Here is a 15,842-nt window from a genome sequence, read left to right on the forward strand (position 1 = left end):
GCATTAACGTAAGGGTAAAAAGGAAAGAAATTATCGTTGACAGCAGAGAGTGAAACTGGACCCGATGGAACAGTTTGGAAAGAAATAGATACAAGTCCCAAACCTGTTAGGACATCAGTTCATAATATTTTTAGGGATATGCTAAACGACATATAATGAAAGGACAAGAAAAGACGGCATTTTATCTTATCATTGATCACCGTATAAGGGATCATATAATAAAATGTACGGAAGAAGAAGCATTTGGAGTATCGGGGACTAAACTAGGGGGAGTATCGGACTATCGGGGAGGGAGCTAGATGAAATAAAACTAGATGCATTTATTGCTTTGCTATATGCCCGCTGTGCATATCAGGCAAAAAATTTAGATGTCTCATATTTGTGGAATAAAATTTGGAGACTTGCATTTTTTTCAGAAACAATGAGCAGGAATGACTTTGCTGAAATTATGAGGTTTATACGATTTGATAAGAAGAGCGAAAAAAGCCAACGTTTACAAACAATAAATTTGCGATGACATCTACAGTACGAGGCCAATTTACAGAGAATTCACAAAATTGTTATAAACTTAGTGCATACGTATAAGTAATCGCGGGAGATAAACCATGCAATAAAACTACCAAGAAATTCAGATTCATTACTACAAAAAACTTATCAAGTAAAAAGTTGTAAAGGTTACAAAATTACGAAAATTTGCTTAAGATGCGGAAAATGTTTATGCGGAAAATGTACATCTGATGATAATATAATTTGTAAAAAATGCAGCAAAGTCGAATAAGATATATCTCTATATAAATAAAAGTGTAATTCTATTTAAGTCTATAATTAAAATTAAACAAAAGTAAATTTGGACGAAATTTTATGAAAGTTCATCATTTTATATACATCTATTTATAAATTAACCATTATCTAAGTTAAATCATAAAAATTACTTCTTTAATTACCGGCCACTTTGATCGCACACGGTAGAAATAGATATACACGAAGTGTCGGTAGTTTTAGTGTTAAAAATAAGTGATGAAACCAGAAAGGTTTGTAAAATATCAAAGGGGAACATGAGAGAGTTGCATGTGCTTAGTCCTATAAAAGAAAATAGATAGATATTAACAACGGGGACAAGATAATTGACAATGGGAATATCATTTAAATTGATTTATTCTTAAATTATTAAAAAGGCTTAATGACATAATTCTTTCTAAACTAAATACTTGTGGAAATTTGATGAATTCAAGTATACTATGTAAAAATGTGATTAGATTCTTTGTAGAGAGAAACAAGATAGCGTGATGTACTTACCAATAACTTGATTGAGTGCACCAATAATATTTTCTTTAATCAAAGAAGAAGATAAATCGTTTAATTCATTATATTTTTTATGTTACTTAAATTTAGATTAATATCAAGTGTCATGAAAAGTTATCATTGAGAATACTTCACAAACAACAACGACCTTTAATTCTGTGGTGCGTTTATTCCAATATCTTTAACAGTGCAGTCGAAGAGTGAGTGTGAAGAAAATCAGGATTCGAAGAAACTTAGAAAACCGTTGAACGTTGAAGTTTTGAAATTTTGCGAAAATGATTATCACGATATTATTCTCCTTGTTTCTTTTCGTCAGTTTGCACTACATTGTTTTGCATTATGGAAGATATGGAAGAATAATAAATTCGTTACCAGGGCCTCCGGTGTTACCTATTATCGGGAATATACATCATTTCCTAGTTTCATCAAGTAAGGAGAAAAAGCAATTATATTTCTAAATAAATTTTATTTCATTTGAAAATTTGAGCAATTTTATTTGACTTGAATAACAAACACGTTTGAAGTAATAGATCAACAATAATAGGCTTCGTTCATATTTGTTATGTATTATAGGTGATCTTTGGATCCTTATGAACAAACTGAGCGATCAGTATTATCCAATTTTTAAACTTTGGAGTTTCACAGCTGCACTTGTTCATATTCGTCATCCAAACGATTTTCAGGTAATTAAAAAGAATACCAGATATTTATAGTATTATTTATCATATCTGGACGCACAAGACATTATTTCATCATTGCGAGAAGTTTAATTAACTTTTTTTTACAATTATAATTAATTCCACGTAACTAAAATTTTAATAGCATTAAACAGACATTAAAAAGAGATTAAATATTCAATTTTTTGCAAGTAAGTTAACTACATACGTTTCTTAATAATAGAGATCTATTAGTTTTTCTTTTTCGTCATCTAGACACTTCTCGGAAATATGAAATTTACTCAAAAAGGTTATATGTACAATCTTCTGGGGCCTTGGTTTAGTACCGGACTTCTTACCAGTTCAGGTATTACTTTTATTTTTCGTTAACTGCGTTTCTTTTTCTAATAAAATACTAATTTTTATTTTCGTTGAACTTATTTAACTTTATTCCCTTGCTGAATTTTAAACGCCAAGTGCAATTAAGTAAATAAATAAATATAATCAGAGGGAAAAAATACACTTATGATAGGTAATAAAAATCTATAAAATTTTTGAAGAAGTAATTATCCTCTTTGCAGGACGCAAATGGCAAATTCGTAGGAAAATATTGACACCTGCTTTTCATTCCGACATGCTTAACAAATTTGTTGACGTATTTGTAAAGGAAGGAGAATATTTGGTTCAATCATTGAAGAGCGAAGAGGGAGTAGTCGTGAATGATTTATTGCATACCATTAGCAAGCATACTTTGAATATGATCTGCGGTAATTTAGGAAATATATGATAATCCAATAATTAGAACATTGAAAAATTCAGCGATTGAAAATGTATCGATTGACATATATATATGAAATGTATGCGGATGAGACGTCGAAATAAGTTCTCTTTTAAGTATATTGAAAAAGTTACGAAAAATTGTAAATTGTTAAACTGTGAGATCTAGATTTAAAAAATAGCGACAGAAAATTATACAGTTAGAATCTTTTTAGATCTTTAGGAGTTTTTTAAGTTTCTAGAAATTTACCGACAAGATCAATCGATAATTTTCCAGAAACTGCAATGGGAATTTCTCTGAAGGACGGAGATGAATTTCAGCACAAATATCTTAAAGCCGCGAGTGATATGGAAGGAGTCTTCGCGTACAAGTAAATAAAATTTGATAGATAATTTTTACATCCTATTATGTTACATAATACATGCCATTATGATGATTTTTATAGAACTGCAAGGCCGTGGTTATTTTATGATTTCTTCCTCAAATTTGACCCGAAAGGATGGAAACAGTGTAAACTACTTAAAACATTACACGGTTTCACTCGAAAGGTATAAATGTTGCTTTTAATCATATCTTTTCTTATAACAAATTCATCGTTCGTTTGTAAATAGGGACATTGTACCATTTTTATGCCAACAAAATTATCGATGATGAATTTAATATTTCGGCCCAATTTAATTCGTATTATTCGTACGATAATATAGGATTTTTTTTATTGATTATCCTATATGATAATTTTATTGATCGATGGATCTATTTACAATGGATTAAACAGGAAACGATGGTTATTTAACGTGAACTAAATACAGTAATGTGCTATAAATGAGACAACTAAATAGTTAATTCACAACTGTCGTCACCACGGTTCCAACGCTCTCTTTCACGCGGATCATCCTCCTCGACAACGCTGACAACACTCTGACTTCTCAACTCACTACTGCCTGTTAATTCGTCTTTCTCCCTTAAGCATCCCTTTATCTTTTCTCATAGCCTCACCACGTACGAAGTTTCCAAACCCTTTTGGCCTGTCGGTACTCAGGCTTTCTCGCAATATTGTTTATGGTTCACCCGATATTTCTTAGACCATTTGTCCACGATACTAATGAGTTCGATAATATGTTGTAGATAATCCAAGAGCGAAAAGAATATCACTATCAGAGCAACGGCCGATGTCCAACTGATTTTAACAAGAATTCAAGTGATGATAATGACAATGTTGAAAGTAATGACGTTGGAAGTATGTGAGATAAAAAGTTTAAATACTTTTAAGAACATGTATAGCTTAACATTTTTTGAAATGTTTTTGTTTACGCTTAGTACGTAAAAGGAGACTGGCTTTGCTTGATATACTCATAGAAGCTCATCGAAATAATCTGATAGATGATGAGGGGATTAGAGAAGAAGTTGATACATTTATGTTTGCGGTGCGTTATACATACATGCTTGTTTTTTATTTTTTACATTTAAACACGCTTGATATACATTTTTAATTCTTATATGGAAAAATAATATCGTAATGGGTGACTTATGGAACATAAACTTTTTTAATAGGGGCACGACACTACCGCAATAGCTGTTTGTTACATTATAATGCTTCTGGCTGAACATAAGGAGATTCAGGTGACTTTTAACTTTCTGTTTCAGTCTTATTTCTTATTATTAAACATTACTAATTATACTTAAACTTTCTCATTATTATTTTTTATATATGCGTGGCAACAAACGCATAGAACGCGCTTAATTTGTTAAGTACAGTACTAGTTATAATATTTAATAAGTAAAATAGATCTTTGCTCGGGTTCCATCATTCTAAGACGTGCTCTTAAAAATATGAATTTATATATATATATATATCTGCAATCTGTCTATTGTTATAAATATTATACTATTACGTAAACTTTGTTTTATACGATGGATATACAGCGATTATGTTATAGGATCGAGTTAGGGCTGAAGTAAAGGTTGTATGGAAAGAAAATGAAGGGAAATTAAATATGTCTACTCTGCAAGATCTTTCATATCTTGAGAGGTGCATTAAGGAATCACTTCGACTTTATCCAAGTGTGCCTCGTATAGGGCGTAAGACAGAAAAGGAGCTAAAATTAAGTAAATATCGAATTACTTTATATGAATCACAGAATAATTATGTTTCAGTGTTTACTTTCATGATAAAGTACAACGAAATTTTCATATTTTAAGGTAACTGTAGATTACCTTCGAATACTGAAGTTCTCGTGGACATATATAGCATTCACAGAGATCCACGATACTGGCCGAACCCGGATGTCTTCGATCCCGACAGATTTTTACCTGAAAATTCCGAAAATCGACATCCTTATGTTTATGTACCTTTTGGTGCCGGCTCAAGAAATTGTATCGGTAAGAATTTTAAGTTTAAATATTTGACAATATATAGATTTTACACGAATATAGACGACCTTCTTTGAGTTTGACTTCTTTGAGAACAATACATTTTTTGTATTGATAAATGAAGCGAATGTCTTTGCAGTTGGATTGCAAATAACGTATTGATTCGTAAGAAACGTAACGATTCTCTTTAAAAGATTTTTATGTCGCCTTTGGTAGGAGATTGACTACTTCTATTATTTTCTTTTTATGTAGATTTTCATTTCATCGAGTTCCTTTACTTCTTGTCTTTGTATTTTATTCAGAAAAGAAAACGGAATATTAACGTTCAATTAGCATCAATGAGTTATAAAGTAAACGACAATAGTTGTAGTTACGTAACTTGAATTTTAACGAAGTCCTCCGTGAAATGAACTTTTTAACGTAAAGTAAATCTTCTTTGAATAATTGAAAAAGATATAATTAATTTTTAATTCGTAGGAAAACGATTCGCCATGTTGGAGTTAAAAATTATAATGAGTTTTCTCTTAAATAATTACTTCTTTGAACCCGTGGACTATCTTAAGGATATATCCTTTCTAACGGGCATAATAATGAAACCAACACATCGGATTCGAACGAAATTCATTCCTATTAAGGATACATGTTGATGTTAGACATATGTTGACCTTGTAAACAGCAGTGTTGATGCTAGTAATTATAACAACAATGTTTGATTTATGTTGCAAATATACCTGATACAATCAGGACAAGGATGTGTACATATATACACTGCTGCTATTTTTAAAATGATATAACGGGTCATATGTTAATTCATACTTACTTTGATTAGTTTTATAATTATAATATAAGTTATTATAATAATATAATATAGTTATATTATTATAATTTATATTTTTATATATATAATTATACATAATTATTATTACGTTATATTTATTTAAGTTTATTATTTATTTAAGTTTATTATTGTTTAGTCCGTGCCTTTCGGCTTTGGACGAACTTTCGGTTTTACATTTCTTATATCTTTTATTTAAGTTATATAGTTACATTATTATATTAATATAAGAGTTCAATTAATAAAGGTACATTTTATTAAGCAATAATTAAAATTCCGTTCGAAATAAATGGTGTTCGAATAAACAGAGTCTTGTTGTTTATCGTTTATTTATTGATTAATAAAATGAGTATGGATATTTTGCGAAAGAATAAATAAGAACAACATAACGTTTAAGTTGACGATCACTTTTAATAGTTGAAATAGGAAAACAATGTACAGATACAGAATTTACATTCCTAGCCGACGAAGGTTGCTAGATAAAATTTTAATCGTGTAGTAAAAAATGAATTAAAATAAAACAGTACACTTAACGAGTGGCTTAACATTGTATCTTCTTCTTTATCTATTCGCTTATCGGTTAGTCATTTACCTAGTTACGATGACTGAATTATTTAGTTATAATTATGCCTTCTCTGTATAGACACACAGGTGTGAATACGTAATGGAGATTCTTAAAAGCTATACAATGTTTGTGTTTTATCTCTTTACTTTGGTTTTAAAGTAAGGACTAGTATGTTGAGCTTCGCTCTGTCTCTGTGTATAGAAATGAATAAGCAAATAAAAAAATGAATCGATACGACGAATTCTGGCGAAGTTCCTTCTTCTGTAGGGGAAAAAAGGGGCAAAGCTCGATAACCTTAAGCCACGAGAGGCGATGTTATCGTGTTAAGTTAACGATTAAAGATGCGTGCGAAGATTATTCAAGTATATTCGATGAGCGTTGCTCTTCGCTTTTATACGCCGTGACATTATATTCGGGGAGATACGATCACATTCGCTATGAGCATATAGCTTAAATAGAAGTTAAATTACGAGTATAAACATCGAATACATCGTAATACGACGTACACAATCGAGTATTCTTCTTGTCATCCTATATGATTTATGGTCGCGTGAGATGCACGTACGAAAATATTCGCGGATATGTTATGAACGAAAACAGCCTCTCAAGAGCTTTCAAAATATTATTTTAAACAAAATGAAATGAATTATACAATAGCGTGAATCATTCGATGTTAACCCATTAAGGACCAATGTTGCATTAACGTAACATTTTATTTTCAAATTTCAAGACATTCGAATTTTCAGAATTTCAAATTTGTTACTATGCAATAATATTGCGCTTACGCATTTTACACGCATTATTTCATTGCTTCGTACTGAATGGGTTAAACACGGTGTATTGTACAAGTTGATGGAATCATAAGAGAATCGTGAAATTCATTGAAGTATGTTCCAGAGAATGGCGAACGATATATCCCGCGAATAGTCACGTTTAGGAATATTACACGCGCGACCATAATATTACACATTCTAATTAATTTAAGTGCGATGAAGGCACGAGGCGTGTGTTATTGAATCTTGTGCAGAGGGTGCAGTGAAACAAGCACAAGGAGGGGAATAATATTTGTCGAGCATTGCCAGGTTCGCAGTTCGCGGCTTATCTATCAATATTTTTCCTTAAGGCGAATCAACGTCAGAAACGTTATCAATGATATCTACACAGACGACAAGCGAAGCTCACAGAGTAATGTTATACCGTTTAGAATTGGAAATGTAATTTAGAATTAGAATGTAAAAATACTATGTATATATACAAGTAATTAATGCGTACCAGTTGCTTGGTAGCTTAGTTTATATTACACGATTTCCTTTTTCCTCCCATTCTTTCTTCGCTTTTTTTTCTCTTTCATCGGAGAATTCCTTCTTCCCCTCTCCGGTAATTTTTTTTTTTTTTTTTTTTTAAATCGGTTGTACTTATGAACAGCGATGATTGCTCCAAAGAATGACATTGCATCGTAAATTCTGATCAGAAAAAATTAGCCGTATCGGCGGCCCGCGTAACAATAATATCGTTCTCATTAAGTTTCATATATTTATACATCAAGAATGTCGATTTTTGTTTATTGGCACACAAACGGAAGCAACATATATCTGATGATACGCTTAACGATATATCGTTTCTCAGTATCGCTCGATATACGCGATATATTTTTCTCTTTCTTTTGTTTGGACGCGCAAGAAACCTACTTTGAGATTTTTTAACCTTTAAATTTTGCATCGATTCTTATTATTCTGATTTGTAACAAAGCAAACGTTTAAATAAATTTTCGATCGAATACTTTACAGGTTCAAAGTTGTTGATTTCGTTAGTCGTTTGCTACTTATCACATAACTATGCAAATTTTGAAAAAGTACATTCGAAAAAGTTTCTCAAAGCGATCGCTCGTTTTTTGTTTCGAGCGCGTGATTTCTCGCCTGTCGATTCGCAATGAAACGCAACAATCGATTATCGAGATTGAAGAATATCGTAATTGAATATTTTCCGTGTTTCGTTCTAACGAATAAGAAATCCGAAATCGAATATAAAATCGAGTCGTCTGAACAGCATTAAAAAATGACAAAAAACGGCTCGTGTATTTTATAAACCAGTCTTCGCCTCTTGTGTGGAAATGGTAATTTGGAACGGATAAGTTCGTTACGGTAAAATTCGTCACGTCACTTTCGGCGATTTATTGTAAACTCGCGAGTTTCGTCGCAACTTCATGCCGTTTCTGCGCAGCGCCCTCGCATTATAAAATTCAACGACATGTAAGTATAATCGCAATAGCATCGTCGGCGAGAGAATCATTCTTCTTTCTTTTATATTCGTCTTTTTTCCGTTGTATGTTATATCTTTCTTTTAAAAGAGGAAAGAATAGAAAAAACGAATACGAAGAAAAAACATCAAAAGTCGATACGAACATTTACCTAGTTACGAAAGCTCTCGATCGTTTTTCTTAAATTTGATATTTTAATTCGTTTATGCATTTCATTTCTTTTTCAATTTTTTCCCTTTTGTTTTCTTGTCTATCTAAGTTTCATATATGTACATTATATACATGTAAAACGGTTAATTTATATATATATATATCCTCGTATCTTAATGATTGTATAATTAGGATTGACTATGTCTTAGAATAATCAACGGAATTATTAATTATTGTGTAAAATATCAAATATCGTACTGTTAGATGGTATGTCCATCTCCAAGGTACCATTTTGGACGAATATCGGTCCGTCTAACATGCCTAGCACTTTGATGAGCAAATACTTTGGAGATTACATAATCTAATAATATCAGGTAATATTAGGTATAGATGATTTTCGTTAATTACAAATATAAAACATGTATATGTAAATAGAATTCTTAATTATGCGCAAACATGATCTCTAATTGAGCATACGTGAATTTTATCATCAGTCTAAGCCGAACGGTGCGGCTCCATACACAACAGTAGCGGTTAACAATACACGTTTCTTTTTTATTTTCTTTAAGCTTTGTAGAATCTACCGTAACAAATCAGTGTCCTCCCCGATTAATGAAATAACAATAGCGCATGCTACGAAAACGTTATTATTTGTAAAACTTTCAAACAGTTCTCAAGCATAAAACACACATGACAACGGCGCAGAAAAGTATACAATATATCGATTCTGTGAACGACACCCTTCCGGTTTCTTTATCTTTCCTTCCTTGTTTGCTGCATGTGCAAATTCATTCTTTCGTTTTCCTTCCTATGTTACGTGTGCGTATTCAAGGATACCCCACACAGAGACACCACAGGAAACTCGAAATCGATCCAATTCACGAATCGATAGCTCGATCGATGATCGCGGTAGAACGGAGAGTGAAAATAGTGTAGGATGCGATTGATTGTCGACAACTATCGTTCACGCTGCATCTGATTTCGAGACTCCGACGTAAGTATGATTGCTCGGGATATACATGCCTTTCTACGCAGCGATTCTCGTGTTAATTTAATTTCGCGCAGTTTGGCACGAGTTTCAATTTAGCGCGTGCGCGCGAACGTGTTTATGCTTGGATATGCGAGTGGCGCCGCCGCGTCATTGCGTATCTGTAGAGCAACCTTACTTATTACGTATTCCTTAACTTACATCCATACGATACGCGAGCCAAATTAGAAGCGGAATGACAGTTACCAGGGACGTGCGTAGTTTTCTCAACGTAATCTTTCGATGATCATACACAACATAGCGAACATCGATTCACGTTCTTTTCTTTTCTCTTTTCTCTTTTCTTGCTCTCGTTATCTCACTGTTCGAATTCATTGGAAGAAATTCCGATTGGGCGCGTATCGATCGTAACGATCTTCCTTTCATGGAAATTGAACGAAACTTACACCTTATTGACCGACTTTTTAATACGAGCTTTTGTCACTCGTGGCGCTTCACGCGTCATCGTGTGTTCGCGAGACTCTCTCTCTCTCTCTCTCTCTCTTACAATAGGCCAAACATATGCAGTGTGTCTTTTTGTATCTCTTTTTTTTTCTTTCTTTTCAAAAATATATGTCGACTACTTAGGCTTTCGATAAACGGAAAGACGTTGTCTCGTCCGATAACTGGAATAATTCTTCCTCTTTTTTTTCTTTTCTTTCAGATATAATACGTGGCCTAGCGTGTAATAATCCTATACAATACTTCATTATAGCTTAGGTAAAGTGAGACCCTCATATGATCCATTTTCTTTAATTACTTGTTTTTTTTCTGGAGTGTGTGAAACGCTGAGACATATCGCACTATTTACAAGGATAATCAATTTTTAATGGAAACAAATGCAAAAATATATATATATAAACATTTAGTTGAACTACGTTTTTTCTGTCTTATAGTTTTGCATAAAGATCCCCACCTTTTTTTATGCAAAAATGCAACTTCTAACTTGGCTGTGCCAGGGAAATAGTTTACTCTTAACTAAACTCATACTCGTATAATTAAACTTATGTACTATTGTCTTTTTTGAAGATATCACTACTCCAAGACACTCACTTTTACTTCTTTGCTTTCTACCTGTTTGTCTGTCTTTCCTACTTCTTTTCTCTTTCTTTAAATTTCTGTTGTGTATAGATTTCGCTGATTATGTTGATTATATTTCCTCTCAGAATTTTTTTTTTTTTTTTTTTTAGTAATATCATATCGTTTCGTTGCGATATTATACCTTCGTCTGGATAGAATATATAGATGGCTTTTAAGTTATTACCGTCTTGGAAAAATATGTGTAGCAACATGTCTTTTTCCTTTGTGTCAATAATAAGTCAACCGTTTTCACGTGATATAATAATTGTCATACCAATTAAATATAAAAAAGTCATGTTTCTTCGCGGCATAGAAATAAAAATTTGGCAGTGACGTCGTATCGTAATATCGTAATTAAAAAGAAAGTTACTTACTAGCTATCTTTATAAATACCACTGCTAATCGATAACTAATAATATTTGTAAATATTTGGCATATTATTTTTGTAAATTCAGTCGCAAATATCATCGATCGTACCGCGTAATAATAAATCGTTAATAATCATTTATTTACTATAAAACGTGCCAGAATGATAAAACTACATATAACAAGATAGAAAACAAAATTAGCACTCGCTGGATGTCACGTGAAAACCGTTTACACCATAAATATTCTGCTTATTATTCGTTCGTATTTGTGCTGTAATTGTAATTGTAACATAACGAAAGATCAATTATTTCCATCGGAGAAAGGAAAAACTTTTCCATCGCACGCATGAAATAGAATTAACGCGTCAATTGTTTTGTAGTATTCGTCATTTTGTTTCGCGCCAATTCTCTTGACAATAGTGGCGTACAATATAGCGCCTACGTAAATGTGTTTCACGATACAATGCAATCAATTAAACTATTCGTATTAATATTGACTTTAGGAATTCGGCAGTGAGAAATCGCAATTTCTACGTACTTCAAAATTCACAATTCGAAGAAGTAAAACGATCGCTCGATAACGTTCGTAAAAATAGAACAAGTTACGAGTCGGAAATAAGATGAACGATCTAAAAAACTTACGATATGCAAAACACATTTCGTATCTACACATTTGTCTGTAGTATACAGAAAGCGATACTCGCGAAGAGAAAGAAACAGTTGTTCAAATTTCGGGTCGAGTCTGTTCTTGGAAAATTGAGTTTTATAGAAAGTTTCGTTCGCATCACTCTCTTAACCACGAGAGTCGAAAGAAGCGCGCGAATCGCGTCTCAAATGCGAGCCTCTCAAAAGCCAGACTGATCAACTCCGCGTTTTATAAATTTCTTAATTATATTATATAAGTATACGATTAACATTCAATTCTCAAGAAACAAACGATTTTCATAAGTTCATTCATCGCAAGAAAATCATATAAATAGGTAAATTTGACAAAGTAGCGTTTGTAACATCATCGCCTTTCAATTTACGGAGTACATCAACGTGGCTTCTGAACGATTCATGTGTCAAACAATATATCGATCTGCCAAAGTATAATAAGCTCGAGAAGGCCGAAGCGAAATCACTTGTACATTTCGTGCATTGTCTTAGAATTCCCTTACCTAAACGTCTCTTAGCATTGTAGTACTTATCGTGCAATTTGAGTTCGTTCCTCAAACTTACACGTTTCCATCCATCGACTATACGTAGCCTACTTCATTTCTCGTAACTAGCTTTCCTGCTTATCGCATGTATCACCATTTTTTCCTCTTCGAGTATGAAAGGGTTCACACCGTTAACACAGAGAACGCGTCTTGTAATGAGCAAGAGGGAAAGGGAAGAAGGAAATCAGTTGGACTGCTATACATCGATTGCAAACGTCAACTGTTTCCCTGTGTAAAACGATTGTCTCGCTTCCTCTTCAGAATTTCAAACAAGAATCTGTCCGCCAGTGCATCGATGTTTTGTTGGCTAATTTCAAAACGAAATTGTGGACGGTCGGACTTAATTATAAAAAATAAAAAAAAATAAAAAATGGAATAAAAGGAATCGAAGAGATTACGCGAATTACGTCGCTACACAATAATGAAGTAGCACTACTGTGTTCATTAATGCTGCGACTGATGCGAAATCTGATAGGGCCTCGATGGTATTATCGATTTAAATTGAGATTACTTTCAAAAGCGCTATTTTTCGAAAGATATCTTACTGACAAATAACTAGCATTCATCGTGTTTTGAATTTCTTTAACAAAAAGAAAAGAAGTATACAAGTGAAACTGATTATATCGTAAATACAACGTATTCTTCAAAGAAGAATCTAAAGGTCGTTATATATAATGTTGCGGCTCGTGAAGTTCCCTGATATTTCGTTTCATTAGTGCATTTCCTCTTCCTAATGTACGTATTTTAATTTACTGTTGGATCGCATGAGTATATCCAGTTGATGTACCAACGAGTAAAACGTAACTTAACCCGACTATACAGTCCGTAGCGTACCTCTGTATCCTATTCGGCGAAGAAACGAGCACTTCGAGTCGAGTTTCTTCCATCCATAAGTTCGTCGTTTTCCATTTAGTTCACGTTTAAAACGTTTTTACGTATCACTACGAAGTCGTCACAAAGAAGTAAAAAACTGCACGAACAAGCGCGACTAAAAGCCATAAAACTAAAAAAGGAAAAAAAGGAAATGGATATAGAAAAGAAGAAAATAAAGAAACCACTGACAGCATGCTAGAACTATGGTGTCACGGAGATATCTTCCGAGTCGATTGCAGCGTGCTTGTTCACCGGCCGTCGATCGTTCTTCTTAACACGTGATATGCGAAAAACGTAATTGTACGATCGATCCATAGTACGATCCAAGTTCGAGGTACGTATCTTCGATAATTGTGTCGGCGAAAAACCAACGAAACCAGCGCGTAAGGAATGCATTTACTGCGTCTTGCAACGGCGTTACCGCGTGCTTCTTAAAAATTACGTATAGAAACCGCAACATCTCGGTTCCTTTATCTCTCTCTCTTCCTATTTACATACTTCTGTTACTTTCTTTCGTGTTCAAGGAGGATAATATGTACGAGAAAAGGTCGTCGGAGCACCCACACGAAACTCATGATCGCACACAAACGTAGCCGAAAAAGATTCTGCGATTCAAGGTCCTCGCACGATATCGAACCGATATAATCATAGTACATGTAGCTCAGTGTGACGCCGGGAACGATGAACGGAGGTTGAAGATCCGCGAAGTAGTTCCATGGTCAACAGCCACAGGTCGAGATGTGTATTAGAGCCGGGTGGTTCTTTCTGTCACGGTGATAGTCTCGTCCCTTGGTACAGCACGGTATTTACCACGCACCGAACTAGGGCCGAATATCGGTGATCCTCAGACAAGATGGCCATCGATATCAGAATAAGCTGGTGTAGGGGTGAATGTTGATAATGGGTGGCCATGAGTGTGCGCGTTGCTGGATACCGACCGAGCGAAAGTGGTAGGTGGTGGAGGTACCGATGGTGGTATCGGTGATTTTGAGCCAGCGGTCATCACGGTTACATCCGGTGGCGGGACTGGACGTGGTAGAGTCCTGCTACGTGTCAGCGTGCTAGTCCCGCTGCCCATGTGGCTCGACATCATATGTCCGGTCGGACTCATGGATGTATAATAACTACCCGAGCCTGGTTCACCAACCACCGGAATCGGACTATGATTCGTTTCGTAGCCCATGTAGCGGCCATTGTCGATCTCCACACTGTAAAAGTTCACGTCGTTCGGCGGCGCTGGGCTGGGGTTTCCGATGTAACTCGATTTTGAAACTAAAACGAAGAGAAGTTGTGTTGAGTAAGCATTTTTTCGTGCGAAGAGAGGCGCAACTTCGGAGGTTTAATGCTTAACTTCCACGGTGAAATAGAAATATGTTAATTTTCTGATAAACTCTGTTACAGCTTTGAGTTCTGAAGAACTTCTGACAAGGCTGCTGAAGGAATTCTACGTTCGAAGGATAAGATCTTCTAAAATTTCTGGATGGGAACTTTAAGAAATTTACCAGAAAGTGTACCACTGGCCGTTGTTCTCTGCGGCGGTGAATCCATACTCATCGGTGGTTGAATGTGGTTGCTACGGCGACCAAGAGTTCCTTGATGATGTACCTGCATCTCCATGTTCCCTTTCCCAAAATCTTGTATAGTTTGATCTATCAAATACGTGCTAGCTGCGGTTTTTCGTCCCTCGTCCTGTTACGTCGGTGAAAGAGAAGAGAGAAAGTGTTTCGTTAAATTAAACGTATCCAGAGTTAAGGAAAACCTGAAATTTTTCTATGAAATTATTAACGAATAAATGCAACAAAACGAATCATTAATCGAACAATTTCCTGGAATTTTGTGTTCCTACTGTTCGTAGCGTATCAGTATGAATTGTAAATAAGTACTTTACCAGTTTCACATGCATTAAAGCGATACTTTGCGCTGCTGTATCGACATTAACTTCATCATTCTGATACATTACGAGTATTCTCGGTATGTTTTACGTGCATGGAAACTACCTCTAAACATCCACCCTGTAACCTGCCTATATTTAAGGGTACTGCAAGAAATGAAGTTAAGATTCTCTTAAAAATTGAAATATTATTGGTAGAGTTCTGATTCAAACAAATTCGCACTACATGGTGAAGCTTTAAAGAAAGATTCTCTAATCGTGAAACAAGCTAAGATGTAATATTAAAAGAAGAAAAAAAAAGTAGAACTACGTGTTGAAGCATAAAAAAAAATTGTCTAATAGTGAAACAAAGTAAAATATGATATTGAAGGAAAGAAAAAAAAAAAAAAGAAAGACTACCAATCTACATGATGAAATACCAATGCAAAAGATTGGAAGATTCTAAGCGCGATTTCTATGGAGAGAAGGAACGAAAAAAGAAAATAATA

General features: G+C 34.1%; 2 protein-coding genes and 1 long non-coding RNA gene across 6 annotated transcripts in view; 2 read left to right on the forward strand and 1 right to left on the reverse strand.

The window, feature by feature from the left end:
• The first annotated feature begins 1,431 nt into the window (after window positions 1–1,431).
• Window positions 1,432–5,921, forward strand: LOC100651255 (cytochrome P450 4C1). The gene is made up of 12 exons (XM_003398916.4): window positions 1,432–1,731; window positions 1,876–1,985; window positions 2,235–2,325; window positions 2,540–2,725; window positions 3,013–3,106; window positions 3,182–3,284; window positions 3,862–3,973; window positions 4,054–4,160; window positions 4,288–4,356; window positions 4,674–4,842; window positions 4,936–5,115; window positions 5,584–5,921. Exons 1-12 carry the CDS (start codon window positions 1,578–1,580, stop codon window positions 5,751–5,753), a joined length of 1,545 nt encoding a protein of 514 aa, XP_003398964.2. The 5' UTR covers window positions 1,432–1,577; the 3' UTR covers window positions 5,754–5,921.
• Window positions 5,922–6,332: 411 nt separating this feature from the next.
• The window catches only part of LOC100650970 (nephrin), a 484,892-nt gene continuing 475,382 nt past the window's right edge, over window positions 6,333–15,842 (reverse strand). For 2 of the 4 annotated variants that reach the window (XM_003398914.4, XM_012313714.3), the window contains exons 17-18: window positions 14,966–15,152; window positions 6,333–14,735 (exon numbers count right to left, since the gene is read on the reverse strand). In XM_003398914.4, the coding sequence (XP_003398962.1) occupies window positions 14,308–14,735; window positions 14,966–15,152 (615 nt within the window). In that variant the 3' untranslated portion in view covers window positions 6,333–14,307. Of the gene's footprint in view, window positions 14,736–14,965; window positions 15,153–15,842 lie in introns of those variants that run through there. The other 2 variants (XR_002308146.2, XM_012313716.3) reach the window with 2 other exon arrangements.
• Window positions 14,624–15,765, forward strand: LOC125386007. Its single transcript, XR_007225819.1, has 2 exons — window positions 14,624–14,760; window positions 14,865–15,765. It is a non-coding gene; the product is annotated as an uncharacterized LOC125386007 (long non-coding RNA).

The sequence above is a fragment of the Bombus terrestris genome, chromosome 11, assembly GCF_910591885.1.
Source record: "Bombus terrestris chromosome 11, iyBomTerr1.2, whole genome shotgun sequence".
Taxonomy (NCBI): domain Eukaryota; kingdom Metazoa; phylum Arthropoda; class Insecta; order Hymenoptera; family Apidae; genus Bombus; species Bombus terrestris.

Excerpts from the sequence above, each read along its gene's own strand:
- LOC100651255 (XM_003398916.4), top strand. The coding sequence starts at position 1,578 with ATGATTATCACGATATTATTCTCCTTGTTTCTTTTCGTCAGTTTGCAC. Across the intron at positions 3,107-3,181 it reads GAAGGAGTCTTCGCGTACAA|AACTGCAAGGCCGTGGTTAT; the intron begins GTAAATAAAATT and ends TGATTTTTATAG. Across the intron at positions 3,974-4,053 it reads TGAAAGTAATGACGTTGGAA|TACGTAAAAGGAGACTGGCT; the intron begins GTATGTGAGATA and ends GTTTACGCTTAG.